The sequence below is a fragment of the Vipera berus genome (assembly GCF_964194415.1).
Source record: "Vipera berus genome assembly, chromosome: 1".
Taxonomy (NCBI): Eukaryota; Metazoa; Chordata; class Lepidosauria; order Squamata; family Viperidae; genus Vipera; species Vipera berus.
In genome coordinates, this window is record NC_138202.1 from 179,356,909 (window position 1) to 179,378,099 (window position 21,191).

Consider the following 21,191-nt stretch of genomic DNA (forward strand, 5'->3'; position numbering starts at 1 on the left):
TTTCCTCTGATGTTCTGATATACCTTGGACAAACTTTGATATCATCAGATATTCTAGACAGTGACATTGCCCATCTTAGGGTCACAACTGTATGATTCCAAATTAAAATGAAGTGCGTCTTTGAGTATCCACCATATTCCAGGGTTCATTATGCTAATTCTATTAATTATATTGCTATAATAATTATTTTGTCATAAAACAATCTCCATCCCACCCAGTTCAAAGTTCAACCTTAAAATTTGAAGCATTAAGCTTCTTCTACTTAAAATAGATTTCAAAACTGCTAAAGGTTCTCTTTCTTCTTCTTGCTGGCTAGGCATCTCAGCAGCTGGAAATTTAACAGAAAAGGATGCAGTTAAATTTATAAAAATAATTATTCACAATTGTATTTCACATTACACTTGGATATCCTTTTCTGATGATTAACCGCTAGCCGATTTTATAGTTATTTACAATTCCTTTGAGCTCTCAACTGCTCCAGCTAGATACTAAATGGGAATCAATGTGTAACAGGGAATGGATACCATTATCATGAGTCCTATGCTGTTCTTGTACATTCTGCACTTGCTTGGTTTTTCTATTCTGGAATACTGTTTGTCTGGCAATTAAATTTACATGAGTGGGCTAGTGACAGCTGGTAGTTCACGTGGACAATTTAAAACACCAAACAATGTCTACAAATAATTTATATCAGCTACATTTAAGGAGACCAGGTCTCAATATGTCTTGGCCTAAACAATGCCAGATCATTGATAGTTTTTACTTTTACACTCCAGCATGGAAAACTAAGATCACCATCTTCTTTTCATTGCCTTTATTAGCTAACAAAGTCTTGTAAAGTCTCTATTTTTGACTCGGTGATGCAATTCCTACTCTGCTTACACAGAAACTGAGAATATCATTTAAAATGGAATACACCCTTTGTGAATACTGTTTATGAAAAATAGAAATTTGGAGATCACCATGTCTAAAGCCAATAAATAATTTTTAAAAAGGAAATCTAGGATAAATGCCAACATCAAGAATTATCTCCCTGCACCTTTGAGCGCTATATAGCACCATTTAAATACTCACTGAAGCATTAGTTAAGAGAGTTCTAGACTACCCACCATGCTTATCTCTGACTTTTTATTTTCTTCTGCATACTCTATCTCTCCTTGGGGAGGAGACAAACAAAAGATATATAAAATGTAAACAAAAATGGGTAGGTTTTTGCTCCTTCTCTAGGATTTAGGCACAATCCCTACTTACTCATCTAGCAGCATGCCCCACTAATCTCAGCCAGCCATCCTTCTGATTTATATATTACAACTTTAGATACAGAAAGGCATGAATGCTGGACTTCCATGGAAAGTATGATGAATTAAAGGCAGCTCTGAGAAAGCAGAGCGGACAACCATGGCAAAAACCAAGGAACTGGTGAGCAGACTAGTTCCTTGGAACCTCTCTGACTAAGGTGAGGAGAGGGCACAAGATCACTCACAAGTGTTTCAGATGCTGTTCTTCATGAATAGACCAAAGATAAAGAATTGGAAAGAAATCAAATACTGTGACAATATTTGAATGAACAAAAGACTAAAACTGTTAGAAGTAAAAGAAAGGAATATAAAGTTAGTTTATTTGATCAAGGTTAGAATAAGGTACGGTATGTAATTACAAAGCCAGCAAATCTTTATGGACTTTCTGCTGATGTCTGGACTGAAAGGTTGGTGCTTTATGTAGTGGTCTATAGATAAGGGAAGGGATATAGGATGAAGAAATTTTTGTTTGTAACCTTACAGGGGGTGGAGATCTCATAAATGTGTTTATAGTAGTTCCGATGAAGGTTGGAAATAACTTATTTACATATTTTTATTATAGTTTGTGTTAATTTTTACCATTATAATAACAATAATAATTCTATGAGTGAATGAAAATATAATAAAAATATTTTAAAAGAGAAAAAAGGCCTGAATTCTATTATCATTAGCTGGCAAGCCCAGTCTGTAAAATAATATACCCTACAGTCTTAGCTAACATAATCTAGTGAGTACAGTCATAAAATAACACTGTGAAAATGGTCTTGCTTTTTACTTGTCCTTGTCTGCAATACTATAATCAGAATTGTGCACTTCATTGCAGAGTAAAGATCTTGACAGGCTGGCAATCATCCAGGAAAGATCAATAGAAATTGCTGAGGCTAGGAAAACAGCTATTTCTAGAGAAATCGTAAAGCGTTTTATACCGTAGTTACCTTGTGACAATGCTCAGAGATCTCATTGCAGTTCATTTCCTGACCACATTAAAATATTGGTCCAAATTCTGACAGCCCAACAAAATTCATGTATTCATGTAAGTCATATTCCTCAGGTTAAGTTCTATAACAGAAATCCATAAATTTAACCAAGACCCACCTAGGTGAATAAGAGGCTATGTCTCATAATGGTTACTGGATTAAAGCCAGAGAGAAACATCCCCATAGAATCAAACTTACGGTAAGTTCTAGAGATCACATGGGCATGACTGCATTGTTTTCTTGACAGAAATCTGGAAGTGATTTGCCCCTGCCTTCTTCTGGAATATTATTCTACTTTCCAGTCTAGGTCACATCCTCAAGTTTTGTGGGGGTTGTTTTCCGTAGCTCCCCACCATGACCAGATCAAGCAAAGTCTTTAGGAGCTGCTGCTTGCTATGTGAAGACGAGAAAGACTTCAGGTGTTTGGACACCAGTCATGAAATTCAAAGGGGAACTCTAAGCCTATCACTGTTTTTCACTACAGCTTACGCCCTTGGTTTGTGATTAAAACAGGTAAACAACACTGCATGATAAATAAACATGAATACATATATAAAACCTTGGACATTGTTCCCATAAGTTTTTGAGTATAAATATTGTAACAGTGGCAATCTATCTTAGTAAGTCCTTTCCATTTATCTGAAACCATGTTTCTTTACAGATTAAACAGCATTGGAAATGAATCTGGATAACATTAAACAGACATTTACCTATCATTTTTTGGTTTTGTAGATACAGAAAGAGAGAAGGAATCAATTTCTATAACAGAGTTCTCCCAGATTGCCGTCACAGCAATTTGTTTCCCAAAGATCATTTCCTACCATATTATTAATTATAGCACATCTGATCATTAGTACGCATGCTTGTTAACATAAGCAGAAACCCCAATATAGGGAAATTCAGAACAAAGTAAATGAAGAAGCCATAAAGGAAGAATAGGTGTGAAAATTGCATATCCTTAACTTTAAGCCAACAGCTTTTCAAATCTTATCTAATGCAGACAATACAGATTTATTAGCCTGAGTTTCCTCATCAACATTCACCTTTATAATGCAACATATAATTTAAAGAGTTGTGCACATCACAAAGGGAAGGGAAGGATCCCTTAAAATCAAGAAGCCAGATTTTTTTTTAAATCTCATGTACATTTTACAAAGATTATCAAATTTTCAGCTACTTTTTCCCAGCCCTAGAAAAGACACTTCTTTTGAATAGATTTGATCAGATTTGATAATCGTCTTGAAGCAAATTATAATTTAAGGGTACTGTATGCACCCAGCATTTGCAGTTATTTAGTTTTTAAATGCAGCTTTTTTTCAAAAGGAATTTACATCAGATCATCACTGCCATATCAGTCTGCTTAGTAACATGCAAAATTTGTCCTTGGTGGCACTCCTCCAGATTTCCATTAGACAGCACAATTTTTCTACCAGCTATACATCAAAGATAAAGCATTATTTGAAGGGTGCTTTTTAATGCATCCAATGTTACTTTGCTATCTTTCTTCCCTTCTCCCCCTTAGCATGGCAACTTTTTCTTTTCCAGAGTAATTATAACATTGCATGACAATAAAGACACAGATTTCAAAATATTATTTCAAAGTAATTCTTTGATTAAAATATTTCAAGATAAGCTCTGGTTAGGTACCACAAAGAAATAGCCCCCATACAATCATAGATAAAGCACAAACAATGTTGACATAAGAGCTCTTGATGAAAAAGTGCACAAGAGAAACATGCACAGTGCTGAGCCAACTATGGAAAATAGATTTCAAATACAATCAGAAAGCCAAGCCAAGGCAACAAAAACGGCCTTGTTAAGGCTGCCAGATGCTCCAGAGGTCCAATGTTCATATTACTGAAATTGGTGACTAATCTGCCATTGATTCTAATGCTTATGGATTGCACCACACAAACACACGTGTGTGTGTGTGTGTGTGTGTATAGAATTGTCCCTATCTGCTGTGCTGCTGCATAGTATGCATCATACTTTTATGGTGATTATAGAACTCGGGAAACCCCACTGAGACAACAATTCACAATAAAGTGGCCCTATACAACTATATTTACCATTGTATTCACTGTACTGAACACTAAATCTTTCTTGATGATTACATGAGTGAGATTTAGAATCATAAACAAAACTGTACTCATAAAATATGTGCATTAGAACTGTGAATGATTGATACTTAAAACCAGATCTTTTAGGCCTTGCAGTCCTTTTTGTAAATATTATATATATATATATATATATATATATATATATATATATATATATATATATATATATATATATATATATATATATATATATATATATATATATATATATATATATATATATATATATATATATATATATATATATATATATATATATATATATATATATATATATATATATATATATAGTTTTATTTATATTTATATAAAAGCATTCAACATTAAAACACATCTTTGCTTTATATATCATTTGTTGTTGTTGTTAGCTGCGAAGTCGTGTCCGACCCATCACGACCCTATGGACAACATTCCTCCAGGCCTTTCTGTCCTCTACCATCTTCTGGAGTCCATTTAAGCTCACGCCTACTGCTTCAGTGACTCCATCCAGCCACCTCATTCTCTGTCGTCCCCTTCTTCTATTGCCCTCGATCTTTCCCAGCATTAGGCTTTTCTCCAGTGAGTCCTTCCTTCTCATTAGGTGGCCAAAGTATTTGAGTTTTAGCTTCAGGATCTGGCCTTCTAAAGAGCAGTCAGGATTGATCTCCTCTAGGACTGACCGGTTTGATCGCCTTGCAGCCCAAGGGACTCGCAGGAGTCTTCTCCAGCACCATAGTTCAAAGGCCTCAATTCTTTGGCGCTCAGCCTTTCTTATGGTCCAACTTTCACTGCCATACATTGCAACTGGGAAGACCATAGCCTTGACTATACGCACTTTTGTTGACAGGGTGATGTCTCTGCTTTTTAGTGTGCTGTCTAGATTTGTCATGGCTTTCCTCCCCAGGAGCAAGCGTCTTTTAATTTCTTGGCTACAGTCCCCATCTGCAGTGATCTTGGAGCCCAGGAAAATAAAATCTGTCACTACCTCCATTTCTTCCCCATCTATTTGCCAGGAATTGAGAGGGCCAGATGCCATGATCTTGGTTTTCTTAATGTTAAGTTTCAACCCAAGTTTTGCACTCTCCTTCTTCACCCGCAACAAGAGGCTCTTTAGTTCTTCTTCACTTTCTGCCATTAGAGTGGTATCATCTGCGTATCTTAGGTTGTTGATATTTCTTCCGGCAATCTTAATTCCAACTTTTGATTCATCTAGCCCTGCCTTTCTCATGATGTGCTCTGCATATAAGTTAAATAGGCAGGGCGACAGTATACAGCCTTGCCGGACTCCTTTCCCAATTTTGAACCAATCAGTGGTTCCATGTCCAGTTCTCACTGTTGCTTCTTGACCCGCATATAGGTTTCTCAAGAGACAAATAAGATGGTCTGGTACTCCCATCTCTTTAAGAACTTGCCACAGTTTGTTATGATCCACACAATCAAAGGCTTTAGCATAGTCAATGAAGCAGAAGTAGATGTTTTTCTGGAACTCCCTAGCTTTCTCCATGATCCAGCGTATGTTGGCAATTTGATCTCTAGTTCCTCTGCCTCTTCGAAATCCTGCCTGTACTTCTGGTAGTTCTCGATCCACATACTGCTGAAGTCTAGCTTGTAGGATTTTAAGCATGACTTTACTAGCATGAGAAATGAGTGCAATGGTGCGATAGTTTGAACATTCTTTGGCACTGCCTTTCTTTGGAATTGGAATGTAAACTGATCTTTTCCAATCCTGTGGCCACTGTTGAGTTTTCCAAATTTGCTGGCAAATTGAGTGTAGCACTTTTACTGCACTGTCTTTTAAGATTTTGAATAGCTCAGCTGGAATACTGTCACCTCCACTAGCTTTGTTGTTGCTCAGCTTTTCTAAGGCCCACTTCACTTCACATTCTAGGATGTCTGGCTCGAGGTCAGTGACCACCTCATTGTGATTATCAGGGACATTAAGCTCATTCTTGTATAGTTCTTCTGTGTAATTTTGCCACCTCTTCTTAATCTCTTCTGCCTCTGTTAGGTCCCTGCCATTTTGGTCCTTTATCATGCCCATTTTTGCATTAAACGTTCCCTTCATCTCTCCAATTTTCTTGAAAAGATCTCTGGTCCTCCCTATTCTATTGTTTTCTTCTATTTCTTTGCACTGTTTGTTTAAGAAGGCATTCTTATCTCTTCTAGCTATTCTCTGGAATTCTGCATTCAATTGGGTGTATCTTTCTTTTTCTCCCTTGCCTTTCGCTTCCCTCCTTTCCTCAGCTATTTGCAAAGCTTCCTCAGAAAGCCATTTTGCTTTCTTGCATTTCTTTTTCTTTGGGATGGTTTTGGTTGCTACCTGTTGTACAATGTCGCGAACCTCTGTCCATAGTTCTTCAGGCACTCTGTCTATCAGATCTAATTCCTTAAATCTATTTGTCACCTCTACTGTATATTCAACAGGGATATGATTTAATTCATACCTGAGTGGCCTAGTGCTTTTCCCTACTTTCTTCAGTTTAAGCTTAAACTTTGCAAGGAGAAGCTCATGGTCTGAGCCACAGTCAGCTCCTGGTCTTGTTTTTATTGACTGTATAGAGCTTCTCCATCTTTGGCTGCAGAGCATATAGTCAATCTGATTTCTGTGATGACCGTCTGGTGATGTCCATGTGTAGAGCCGTCTCTTGGGTTGTTGGAAAAGAGTGTTTGCTATAACCATCGTATTCTCTTGACAAAATTCTATCAGCCTGTGCCCTGCTTCATTTTGTACTCCAAGGCCAAACTTGCCTGTTATTCCGGTTATCTTTTGGCTTCCTACTTTAGCATTCCAATCCCCCATGATGATAAGGACATCATTTTTTGGTGTTAGTTCTATAAGGTGCTGTAGGGCTTCATAGAACCGGTCAGTTTCATCCTCTTCAGCACTGGTGGTTGGGGCATAGACTTGGACTACTGTGATATTGAATGGTTTGCCTTGGATTCGAACTGAGATCATTCTGTCATTTTGAGGATTGTATCCCAGTATTGCTTTTCCTACTCTTTTATTGACTATGAAGGCTACTCCATTTCTTCTGAGGGATTCTTGCCCGCAGTAGTATACCTGGTGGTCATCTGAATTAAATTCACCCATTCCTGTCCATTTTAGTTCGCTGATACCTAAGATGTCGATGTTCAGTCTTGTTATCTCTTGTTTGACCACGTCCAGCTTTCCTTGATTCATGGATCTTACATTCCAGGTTCCTATGGAGAAAAAATCTTTACAGCATCGGACTTTCCTTTCACCACCAGACACATCCACAGCTGAGCGTCCTTTCGGCTTTGGCCCAGTCGCTTCATTCTTTCTGGCGCTACTAGTACTAGCCCTCTGCTCTTCCCCAGTAGCATATTGGACGCCTTCCGACCTGAGGGGCTCATCTTCCAGCGTCATATCGTTTTGCCTTTTGGTACTGTCCATAGGGTTTTCATGGCAAAGATACTGGAGTGGGTTGCCATTTCCTTCTCCAGTGGATCACGTTTTGTCAGAACTCTCGGCTATGACCTGTCCGTCTTGGGTGGCCCTGCACGGCATAGCTCATAGCTTCATTGAACTACGCAAGCCCCTTCGCCACGACAAGGCAGTAATCCATGAAGGGGTATATATCATTACAAGACTACAAACCATGATGAGCATAGTCCTATGTACATGACACTGTTCTGTACTTAAAGATGGTTTTCTAAATTAATAATCTATTTAAAATCATTTTATATAAAACAAAGAAAACTGCTAAATACATCAGGAAGATGGCAATACTTCCATCTTGCTTTAAAAATATATTCTTACTTTGCAAAGCTTTTGTTTCCATTCCTATTTCATAAGTAAGTCTGAATCTGAGCAAGTATGTTTTCAGGCTAACTGGAGAATCTTACAAAGATCTCATGTGTACCAACCAAATAAAGGGGCTGCTTAAATAAGACATTTTAATCCAAAAATCATATCGTATCTTTAATACATATCAAGAGAAATAAAGCAATATGAGGAAATAATGCAGTCTGGGTGAGGGGGAACAAAATTACTCAAAATGGGTCAAAAGACTGTGCTAGGGAGGTTTTGCTCCCCAAAGCATACCAACAGAAAAGACAACCAATGGGGGTGGAGTACGGGAGGGGGTGCATTTCATTTGTGTTAATGACCAGGCTAAATCAGCCATTCTCCGATTCTTCAAGCTTATGAATAAGAGGTGTGATACCACTTTCTCTGTATCACACCTAATTCAACAATTTTCACTAGCAACTTCACATAACCTATGAATAACAATTAAACGATGGCTCCTGATGCACCTGAACACTGAAAGAGAAGATATGAGAAGGCAGCGTTCTCATTTTCTAGCATCTGAAAAGATAGTCTTCCATTATCATTTCTAGCATGGTCTCAGCTTAAGGCGTTAGCTATTTTATGGCTGAACTCATTTTCATGCAGTTTCATCCAAGCAGTGGTTAAACTTTGAACACAGTTTTAAATGCAGATAAAGTCCTAGGATGAGACTGCCTTTCTGTTCATAAAGACATATTTCATCACCATGATTCTGGAATGAAAAGTGGAAACACTTCTAAGAGGGCAAAGTATCTGAACTCTCATTCTTCTCATTTTAGAAGTAAAATATTTTTAACACAAATCTTCACTGAATAATATGGGGCTACTCAATGGATCAAGATGAGGCCCCCAACCTAAAGCCCTCCACATGTGTAAGACCATAGCTTCTACAATCTTCAATCAACAAAGATAATGTCCATGTTCAGTGGGATAATAAGTACCGTAGCCCCATACAGTCAAGGAATATTCTGTTGGGATTTGACAGACAGTTCAAAAACAAACAAACAAACAAAAAAGAAATCACAGCTGCAGGTCTGCCTTTATTTGATAATAAAGAGGAGACAAAAAAGCAGAAAAATTTATCTCTTCCAATGATTTCCAGTAGCATAAATACAAAGGAAGCAGGCTTAGGAAAGGGGTTGTTACTATGACATAGGCCTGTCACAACAGCCTGCGCTGGAATCATCACTAAAGAAGATAAGGGATTAAGCACAAGGTCTTGTTTGCCACTATGACACAACTGCTCCTGTCCAATATCATCTGCTCTAGCAGCTTTTTGATCAGAGCTGCATGTGTATGGCATTACAATTTATCTTACATTTTATTGCTGGCCAAGTGGCATTAACAACTTTATAGCATCCCCTTTATGCTACATTTGGCTTTTACGGTAAGTTGAATTCATTCCTATATGCACTTGCATTCACACAAAGCAAGCAAAGCAGTAGAAGTCTTCACTAAAAGATTTGCCAGCTGGATTCACAGTTGGAAAACAACCACCAGCACTGAACAAACCAAGGTTTTGTATTTATGAATATCCTTTCAATCCTCTATAGTTTTGAGAGAACAAAGTCTGCACCATAGGGCTGTTAAGGCACTCCTGCATTTTTCAGGCAGTCATTAGCTTTATGCCATACGGCTCCTGTACTCATCTCTATAAAGATCTCTGAAGCAGTTAAATCAAAAATATTAGCAAGTCTCTTTATGCCCCAGATTGTACTCAACTCTTTGCTACATTTGGAATCAGGCCTGGCTTCTATAGAGGTTTTATATGGGTTTGACCATCCTAAAGTCTATACTAAACTGATTTTCACAGAGGAATCTTTGGCTGCTGTAAATCTCCCAAATGGTTTTTATGCATCTTGAAAAAAAGGCATTGAACGTAAGACAACATGGCCTCTTGCTTCAATATCTGATTTCACTAGAGCCTGAGGGAGCCTATCAGAAATTGACATCTTGCTTTTGATGCATCTTCATAGTGACCAGAGTACTACTATCCCACTCTGCCTGGATAGAAGCCTTTTATTCCAACAAATTACCTAACTAACATTCTGAGTGTATCACATCAAAGAGCTTTGGCAAAATTTAACTCCCTGACTCTTGTGCTACCAGAAGGGAGCTGGAATCTTCAAGTTTGACTATGTTCTTGCCAACTAGGGAGGAACTAGGGTCTGTTGCCCATATTTTATTGCACTCTCTTTTTTTATATACAGCTTGGCACACAGACTTAATAGCCCCCCAGTGAAAAATTGTTCTGGCTGGTTCAATGAGAAGTAAACTCAATTCTGGCTGATGGCTTTCTGAAACATCCAACTATCCAAGGTAGCCAAGTGCAATTGCCGTTAGGAGACTAACAGTTTAGATTTTTCAATGATTATACAGCAAACATCTGAAATGCTTATTTTTCCCATGCCACGGATAACATTAATCAGAAGCTACTTTCCTAGTTTATCTAGTTTTCCATTTTGTTTGTTTTGTCTTTATTTTTTTTCATTTACCTGTTATTTTACTTAATGGATTTTTTGTTGAAATATATAATTACATTGTTATTTGGTCTTAAACCATAAGGAAGCTATTGTTATTAACCATGGAATCATTAGGGAGAGTGAGACACAAAGGGAGCGAGCCAGGAAGATGGCCTGTCCTACAGCTGAAATTCCCTCTTGTTTCAGGTAAAAGCTTTTAGCAGTGATTACAAATGCTGGGCAGGAGCTGTCCCTCAATTTCAGGAATGCAAGCAGAGAAAGGTTGGAAGGGAATATAACCTTGTTTTAGAATAATAGGAACAAAGAGATGTTCTATATTTAAGTGATGATCTGGAGAGCAAAAGCGAAGGTGCTACAACTATGCCGTAATCCTTACACTTCTCAAATTTTCAACAGTCCTTTTGGAGCCTGAGGTAAAGAATTATATTTTCACAATGTCAGAATAACCGAGGACTGAATGCTAGGGGTTTTTTTTAACTGGAAATCATATATAATTCCTTCTATGGAAGAATAGCAAAGGCGTATGCATCAGTCTCAAAAATATTCTCATGTTTTACAAACAAGGTTGATAAAGAATTTAATTCAACGGAAACTATTTATGGGTTATAATATTATACACATTCTTGTACCACATCCAAATGTTGGGTTTTTCTCAATATGCTTTCATAACTAAGCTTTTGTTTCATTTATCAGATAGGGTCTTAAATTAGACATTTTTAAATTTTATTCTTCATTCTGACATGATTTACATTATATTGGCTATTGTTAATTATTGACTATCAACCTGACTTTAATAATGTTCAGAAGGCTTAAAGTGGTACAGGCTACTTTCCACCATTATTGTAAAGTTGTATCAATTTTTACCTTATCACGTTTGAAAATCTCTTCTATTTTCTTTTACTTTTCTGCTTTTCTTAAACAATGCTTTAAACACATACACAACCATTGCTTGGTCATCAGTATAATTCCAGGCCTGGGTAATATTTCTTTTAATATACAATAGAACTTCGGACCTGCTATATCCCTGACTCATAACTACAATTGAGACCAAAATTTCTGTGGTCAATAGGCTATATAAAAAATTTCAATTTTTTTTAAATCAGCAAAGCTAAAAAGGAAATATAGTAATATATACTTACTAATTTCTCAGACATATGTATTTGAGAAAATAATACATATTTGCTGGTTAACAACTATGGTAGAACCTCCACTTCTGAAAAGGGGTTTGCTCTGAGCATCAGCAGATTTAATTTTTCAAATCAAAGACAGCTGTCTTTTGAGGAAGTGAGGGAACAGTTCATGGTTCAAGGCAAGGATAAAAATTTTAACTGAACCCACCAAACCCTCACTCTGCTCATTAAAACAGTTTCTATAAATTTCAAATGTCTCCAGACTCTGGCTCAAAAATGCATACAAATAGTACAGGGGAAAGAAGAAAAAAAGTGTGCATAAATCATTTAAATGTTCATTTACAAGTCATATGAAAGGTATTTCTGGCTGAACACACACAAAACTGAAAGACCGGAAACAGAGAGATCCTTCCTTCTCCCTTACTTTGAGGACGCTCGCATGGAGACACCCCTTTGAATTTCCCAGCACTAGCCAAAATTTCAGCAAATCAATTCTACTTGCACTGTACTTAGCAAATAGGTTTGCAGTGCAGAAAAAAATACTACATTAAATTACATTTGTAATTTAAAGATTTAGTGGGTTACTTCTACTCTACCATTTGTGCTATTGTGAAAGAAAGCTTTTTTACTTACTTAGTCATTCTTTCTCACTGTATTACACAAATGGCATTTCCTGGAAGTTGATTCTTCTTGGAAGCTATCTACTACCAAGGCATGATGTACAACGAGCACTTAGAAATGTGTTTTGCTTTGACTGGAACTAAGATGAAATAGCAACATTGTAAGAGATGAGTTTCATTTATGGAGGAGCCAAGTATCCCATTATTCTAGAACAATGAGAGATTGCAAAGAGAAAGCAATGTCCTACAGTGTGATTTATTCCTTTCCAGTTGCAGTAGAACATTTCTGACAGACCAGCAAAACAGCCCCATCTGCCAAAGTAAGTCTGGGTAAAGGCTAACACTGTTCTGCTATATTATTTGTACCACAGTAATACTTCTGCAGCACCAAGATTTCAGAATACTTCATAGGCATCATCATCCTTTCAGTAGCATCTCTGAAGCTTAAAGAATGCCTCCAAAATCAACTCTATATCACAAAGCCTGGCAGAACAAATTTATCCTAATCTGACAATCTGAGCAGACATTTATTTACATTTAGAAAAACTAAACAGGAGATTATTTAGATGAGAGATTTCTAGAGAATCTCAAGACTTTAGTCTAGATTGAGAATTCCAAGTATGTCCAAGCAGTCATCAGTAGAACTCCAAGGAAATGTGACTTCTTTAGATTCACTACCACCACCCATGAGATTTATAAATAAAGAAGAATCCAGGCTCAAGAATTGCCCTTCTAGAAGAAAGACCTTTGTTTCCAGAGCTTTTGTTTTGCCTTCTGAAAAAACAGGTAAGCACACAGGTCCAGATATCTGCCTCAGGAGAGAGGATCATTGCATATACTTGGCAAAAAAAGTCCAATATTTAATCAGAATACACATTAAAAACCCAGTAGAGAGAAGATAAGGAATGGTCAATTGCAATTTAAAGTAAAACATATCATAGTCTTTACTAAGAAAAAACAGGCCAGACTAGGTCAACTAGAATTATCCAGGACCTTAATCCTTTTTCTTACTGGGCAATTCCATGAGACTCCACAACAAAACTTCCTTCTATCTTCTACCAACCTCTTAAAGGCGAGTGGAGTATATTCCAGGGAAGGAAACTCTGACCAAACAGTATCTTGGATGGCCAGGTTTATTCTTACCATTCATGTTTTGCATCATGCTGAGTCAGAGAAAAATCACCTGGGATTGCCTGAACATATCTGGGCATTTTCTTTGTTCAGTGGAAGAGGGGAGCCTCAATCCACTGCCCAATAATAGTGCATGTTGTCTATACCAGTGTTCACTTCTAATTGCTCCAAAGTCAGTTTGGCAGCACTAGATAGCAGACATTTGTCCATATTTAGGCTGGGGTTGGGCCCAACTCAACAGCACTTAACTAAATATAGATTTTTAGACAACTAGAAGGCTCTATGTAGATCTTCTTCTCCCCTGTGAACTACATGTGAGAACAAAACCAAATTTTGTGAAAAGTGAGTTCACATATGAGATGTACTGAGCAGGCTGTGGTATCACGGGAATGAAAAGAACATGGTTGAAAGTAGGCACTGCTTTTCCCAGGGCCAGCCTACATAGAGAGATTCCATGCATGTAATTATCACAAAGAATGTGATCACAAAAGACTGGCAATTGAAGTATACAACCAATGTCCCTCTTTTCTCTACATCATCATTCTAATGGAAACACTTTGTGCACTAGAACTTTTCATTGGTTAGATCTTTCTTTTCTTCTCTTTTTTCCATACATAGGCTCCCCATGTGGTCTTATTTTCATCACCACCACCACTGATAGTCAATCCAACCCCAATTCAAGGTAACACAACAGTTAAGCTGTTGGATTTAGTTTGCATTTACAAATACTGGTCCAGCTGAAAAAGTTTTCCCACCCATTTATTTATTTACTTATTTGTTTGTTTGTTTGTTTGCTTGTTTATTTATTTATATAGCTGCCTACTCACTCAGAATGACTCTAGGTGGCTTATAAACAATAAAAACACAATATAAAAAAATTATTTATTTGGGAAATAAATAAATTTGGGAAAGTCTGAAAAATCTTCCAAATTCAGAACAACAATGATCAACGTGGTTGGATAACTACCATGCTAGAATTCCATTTTCCCCTACCTTAGTCAAGTATAGGAGAAAGCAATATTTGATTAATCAGGGTGATGTATGATAAACAGAGACATCACAGTAGAAGGATAATTTATATATTATTGCTGTCAAGATGGTTTCAGTAAATAGGAGCATTTACTGGGGGGGAGGAATCCAAATATGACAGAAAACAAATTCTTCTTTCCAGAAATGACAAAAATATGGAACTCCCATGATTCTTTTAAAAAGGCAATTGTAGTTGTACTCATACTTCAATGCTAACCAGAATCTTCATTTCCACATGTTCTCCATAATCTGAAGATCAAAAGAAAAATCAGTGTGTGCTGGATGATTTGCCAAATCCAAATCCAACAAATTTTTCATTTACACAACCAGAATTTTCAGATATATCTGCTTCTCCCCGTAAGGTAGAAAGTATATTCAATTTTTCTGGGTTTAGCCATTTGAACATATTACAGAGATGCATAACTAGCTTTGCACCTTCTTTATCATATTCGTGCAGGGCAAACTAGATAAAACATACAATATAAACAATTAAGTGGCTACAAGAAACACTACAGTTATCTGTAATACCCAATGAAATCTCAAACCATGAAAAGTTGCATCTATGTCACTCACTAACCCAGGACAACTTATTCAAAAAATGTTAAAGCCCTTAATTATATTTTAAGGGTTACCTAAATCCTATGCTAAATTCAGCAACTATTAAGAAAGTGTCTGCAGTAAGCAAATGTATACTTAACAAATCTGGATATATTGTCCTGTTTCATTTAATTTATTTTATGCTTACACAGCCAGGTGAGTTATGGAAGTCACCTATGAATGCTGTTTGGTACCAGAGCACCCGCTTCACAAGCAAAAGGCCTGAAAGTCAGAACCAATTCCTGGGATCACCAGTTTAAAAAGATCAGTGGTGACAAGGAACACCCCTACCTGGGATGACCAGGCTGAATTCTTGTTGCATTGCTGTTTGCCTCTCAACAAGTTACATTTCTGTATGTCTTGTGAAATTTTCTTCTAACAGCTCTTAGCAAACTTATACCAAAGCACACCATGGTACTCAAGCCATCTCCAAGAACCTTTCCAAGATCCACAGACACAGGGTATAAGCAATGTGTGCAAAGGAAAGTAATTTCTGTTTGAACAATGCCCAGTGTCCATGAGAAGGGGACATTTTGACTAGAAAATATATGTGAAAGCTATGCTTGTTTATTAGATAGCAAACAGCATAACTATATATGCCCAACTCTAAACATACATAGATTCAATAAATAGCATTCTAAGCCAAACTACCTCAGGGGGTTCATAAGATCTCCCCTGAGTCCAGATGGTTAAAGACATGTAAATGGACAAGATATAAATTATTTCTTCCACCTCTCAAGCCATTGCAAGCAATAACTTCAGATTCCAGTCATCATTTCTAGTCATTTCCAGCTTTTGTTTATGTATATTCTAAGCCTGAATCTTGATTTTTTTCCAGTCATAAAGGACATAGCTATGCTGCGTGGTAAGCCTAAAGTAATGTAACAGATGCAAAAAAACCACCTATTTTTTCACACAGGTTCATTTAAAATCCTAGTAGATCCCAAAATGTCCATTACCAAGCAAGACAGCTGTTGAGTTTTGCCCCATTTTACAACCTTTCTTGCCACAGTGGTTAAGTGAATCACTGCAGTTGTTAAGTTAGTAACACTTAACCATTGTTAAGTGAATCTGGCTTTCCCATTGACTTAGTTTGTCAGAGGGTCACAAAAAGTGATCAGATGACCTGGAGACACTGCAACCATCATAAATACATGCCAGTCTTCTGAATTTTGATCATATGACCATGGGGATGCTGCAATGGTTGTTAAGTGTGAAAAATAGTACTAAGTCACTTTTTTCAGTGCCATTTCAAACAGTTACTAATGAATGGTTGTTAAGGCAAGGACTTTTTATTGTATTTTATTGGTGTACATACATGAGTTTTCAAGAATGGGAAGGGGGAAACAACACACACTTTGGGGGAAGGGGGAAACAACACACACTTTGGCTATCACCAAAGCAGCTAAAATGGCACATATATCAAGAGTTACCTTGCTCACTTTCATGCTAAGAATGCTTTGCTCCAAAAGGGATTTCTAGCCGTATAGCTCCATTTCTAGGACCCTCCAATGTTTCTAACCAAGCATTTCTAGCCATATATCTATTAACACAGAAAAGACAGACGCTACATTGATACTTGCCATATTTCTTTGACCTAAGAGCAACATGGTCTTTTCTCCAAAAACTCTGAGCTGTGTAGGAACTTCCTTATAACTTTCCATGCAGCTAATTCTCAGAAGGACTTAACAACTTCCTCTTCCTATAGCACCAGGGAAGGAGGAGGACAACAAGGAGAATGAATGGCAGCAAGTGTTTACTTAGCAACTGACATGAGTTAGGGCTGCAGTCAGTACAGTAGGGTTTTTGTTTATGACACTTGCCAACTACATGCAACTTTTCCTGTCCTGAATTCACCAGTCACAAAACTATAGACTAAGATAAGGCAGGAAGGAAGGCTACTAAAGCAATATCATCTTACTATATTAGTTTTCTACAGCTGTCACTCACACCAAAATACATGCAGGGACATCAAAAAATCTTCCACTGAAAGCAATGAGACCTATTTCCACATAATATTACCAATGGAAGTGAAGGACCATGAAATCCCACTAAATTCAGTGGGAGATGTTTTAGCAAGTAACTTTATCCCGTAACTAAAATGCCCAACTTGGTCAAAGAGTACACCATCAGTAGTTTCATATTGAGTCTCAGGGCATCTCGACATATGAGTAATATCAATTATTGTATAACATCTGTGTAAATATGGGTTTCCTGGTAGATCGCTCTTGCGATAAAGAATATTATGCTATTCTGTCTTAAGGATTGCATCTGAGGAAGAAGTTCCAAATTGCTGAAGTCATCAATGTTAAGTGGTCTGTTCAACAGAGCTGTATCTTTACCTTGTTTAGGAATTCAGAGGAGAAGCAGACAGAATGGGGGGATGTGGAAATGAGAAAGAATTGTGCTTTGAACAAAATGTATCTGGAATCCATTGCCAATGCTACTCACTCAGCCTCTGGAGCCAGTTTCTCAAATGTTGCTGTGATCGGACAAAGGGGAAGGGAAAGCAAGTTGAGCCTTTCTTGCTCTTCTTTCATTTGCAATATCTCTCACATGTTTTGCTAGATGGCATTTCAATAAAACAGAACACATATTTTTAAAAAAAAAATGAGTGGGGGGTCTAAGATTCCTGGGGCTATTCTGCTGCTTCCCAAAGCTAGCAAACTCATTTTTAGAAGCAAATATTGTTTCTATGATAGTGCTTCCTCAAAGAAATTATAACATTGGAAACTCAATTGTCTTTATAATTACAGATGTATTTCCAGAAATTACAATGTCTGGAGTAGAGTGAGAAAGCAAAATATATCCTTTGTAAAGTTAATTTAGTGTAAGTGAATTCATGCTCATTGTTTCAGGGCACTTTCCATTCACCCTCTTCCTTGTCCCATATAAGCAGAGTTTGACTGAGGTGTGTACCCTTATACTTGGAACGAGGCTCTATGGGATGGGATGCAATTGGAATTTCTTCTGAGGAGACGTGTATACATTCAGTATATTGGAGATAATTTTTATTCATTTGCTTTTAAGATTTATAAGCCACCTTAAAGCAGTAGCCTTAACAACCCAAGGGGGCCTACAAAGATACATGAATATTAATTGAAACAATTTAAGTTTCAGCCACTTCACCAGGAGGCTTTAAGGGCATGATGTTACTGTTCAGCTCCTCCCCCAGCACACACAATAGGAAGATAAAACTGGCTATCTTACAGGGATTATTTTTTTAAAAAAATAGGGACATGTGAACAGAGTGCTCTACACATTGGCTACATAAATATCAAGTTTCTTGAATGTGACTTGTTCACATGGCAACCAAGATTTAACACAAAAAATGCCTGCAAAACCTAAAATTGGTATTTTAAAAAATCCTTTCCACTTTGATTTTAGAGCAGAATGCTTTTATATTGAAAAAAAACAGGCAGTTTCCTTTTTCTATAGTAGAAAAATCTCCCAAAACATAGCAGACAATATCAGTGTTAGGTTGCTGAGTGTGCCAACATATTATCTTGCCTAGAACGGTCTAGACTGTTATTAATATGCAACTGATGCACCAGCAAGACCACTGTTGGGACGGAACTGGAGGAATTGTTAAGGCAAGAATTATTTGCCACTCCAACTGGATCAGCTGCCGAAAGTAGAACCATAAAGAAAACCATATGTGACTCATTAACCAATGTGTGTAACAAGCAAGCCAAACACAGGCTTCTGCCTTTCACAACCAAGAGGATCTGAAGTGCTTCCACCATGTATTTTTCTTTTAAAAAAACACACATTCAAAAAGAAACCTGGAGCTAAATATTATACGTTAAATTTTAGTGAGAGTTGTTTAGCCATTCCAGAGCAGTAAGATCCAAGGCCCCCTTCTAGAACTGAGCTAATCAATAATATTTGGACCACAAGAGAATAAAATACAGCAAGTCATTAGCTTGTTCACCCTGTATCAGTCATGGGCATGGAAGTTACATGACTACCACATGGTGCACGTCCCTTGTCTTGTTAACTCCACAGGCCAGGGTTCATCTGCCTCTCACTTGCTAAGGACGGGAGTTTTCAGAATATACCAACAAATCATTAATCAAACCCAGCCATAAAGCTCACACTACCACCTTAGGTGTCATCTTGCCCTAACAAGGGGTCTCTTTGAAGGGCTGTCCTCTCCAGCTACATTTCATCTTGCCAGCTGATAGTTAGACTGCTAAGCATTCCCTCTCATCTGGATAAGTTGGGCTAATCAGGGATTTGATGAAAGTCTCTGATCTCTCTCTAGATTCCCATCTCTCCTGACAGTATTGTCTACCAGCGCAGTTTTAACCTCGTTACCCAATTTTCGATTTTGGTAATATTTCTTAACTCTTCTAGCATCTAAGCTCTCTCTGTTGGATGTGCAGAAATAAGCTTGAGTGGCATTGTTCTAAAGCAGTATCGCTCGTGCAAGTTTTTAAAAATAAATAAAAATGAAATACAGCATGTTCCTGCAGACTACTTTTAGTAAAAACTGGCTTATTTTTATGCACCAATTACTTTTAAAAGAGGAAAATACATTATTCCATTTCTATCAGTTGTCAACACCAGTTAAAAGTGATCCCTCCTTATTCACAAAGAAGAAGGGGGGGAGGGCAATACTTTATTCCTTTTTAAAAGGAACTCAAAACATAAAAGACCTCCAAATAACTTCCACCAGTCCTCAGGATGTTCCCTTTTTTATTACTATTATTTTGATCTCGGATTTAACGCAAGCAGCTTTCAACTACATCGCTTTGTTAATGAAACTGTAACAGTGCAGCTTACTTTAAAAGGGGGAAACCAAGGCGAGAGAAAATGAGAAATAAAGGCAAAAGAGAGGCTTTGATTCATCAATGCCAGCATTTAAGAGATGTACAGGAGTAAGGTAAATGGTTCACCTGCTGCCAGTTCTCCTCCAAGGATGGCAAAGCTGAGAAGTACCCGGTGTCGTGGACAAGCTGCAGTTCCTGGAATATACTATAACTAGCCAACACATCCATGTTGTTGCTGCTGCTGCTGCTGCTGCTGCTGAGCAAAAAAACAAACCACAACCTTTTCCTTTTAGATTTGTGTTTGAAATTTCGTGATGGGGTTTTAGTTCTGTTCATTAAAAAGGAGGGGGGGGAAGACTCTTAGGCGTAATCAATCCAGATGTCCTTTTTTCTCTCGTTTTGCTTTTGTTTGAGAGAGACAAGAAAATATTTGAAGTCACACTTTCAAAGATAGGGGGGGAAAAATCAAGGCAGGAACAAGAGTGGAGGAAGGAAGAAGAAGGAAAAAAAAAAGGAAAAGAGCCCCATCAACAACCCGGTAAGAAAGGAAAAATGCTCCCAAACATGTACAAGGCGAGCCGTCAGCCAGGCAACCAAGAGGGGAACTTCTCCACTTGTAGTAAAAAGCAATTGCCTTCAAGGGCTCTGTTGCTGACTCCAGCGCTTGGACCAGAGAAGGGGGGGGAATGCAAACTCACTGACACGAGACTGCCATCTATTTCTGCATTGCTGCTCGCTGCTGAATGCAATCTTTGCTCTTTATTGGGGGGGGGGCTTGCATTTTCTCCCCTGTGCGCGCTCCCCGGGCGCGCTCCCCACTCTCCCCCCTCCCCGTCCCTTCTCCGCGCAGTCGTGGGCTCTTCAGAGGAAACCGTCCATTAAGGCAGCGCGTGACCATGTAAGGTAAACAGGGGGAGGGAAGAGAGGGCCGCTCATGAAGTCACTGAGGCCCAATCCAGGCCTTCCTGGAGGGAGAGGGGCGGGGCCAGAGCACGGAAGAGACGGAGGGATTGGAGGAGGGTTTCATCCGACTGCCGCCTTATAAGGCAGTGTAAGGGGAGCTATTTTTAGAGAACTATATAAGCGGGTTGGGCTGAGTGCTGTGCGCCGAGGCTTGGGAGGGCTAGATGGCGCGGTAGCCGAGTTCTGGTACATGCAAATTTCCAGGGGATGTCTTTGCAGTGCAGCCAGCCCGCCCGCCCGCCTGCCTTTTGCATGACAAGGAGAATAAACGGCCGCAA

At 38.1% G+C, this 21,191-nt stretch overlaps 1 protein-coding gene across 1 annotated transcript in view; it reads right to left on the bottom strand.

The window, feature by feature from the left end:
* Nucleotides 1-20,718, bottom strand: part of KLF7 (KLF transcription factor 7) — an 87,393-nt gene extending 66,675 nt beyond the window's left edge. The window contains exons 1-2 of the mRNA XM_081329911.1: nucleotides 20,649-20,718; nucleotides 20,077-20,206 (exon numbers count right to left, since the gene is read on the bottom strand). Coding sequence (XP_081186037.1) covers nucleotides 20,077-20,206; nucleotides 20,649-20,665 — 147 coding nt within the window. The 5' untranslated portion in view covers nucleotides 20,666-20,718. The remainder of the gene's footprint in view (nucleotides 1-20,076; nucleotides 20,207-20,648) is intronic.
* Nucleotides 20,719-21,191: the final 473 nt, after the last annotated feature.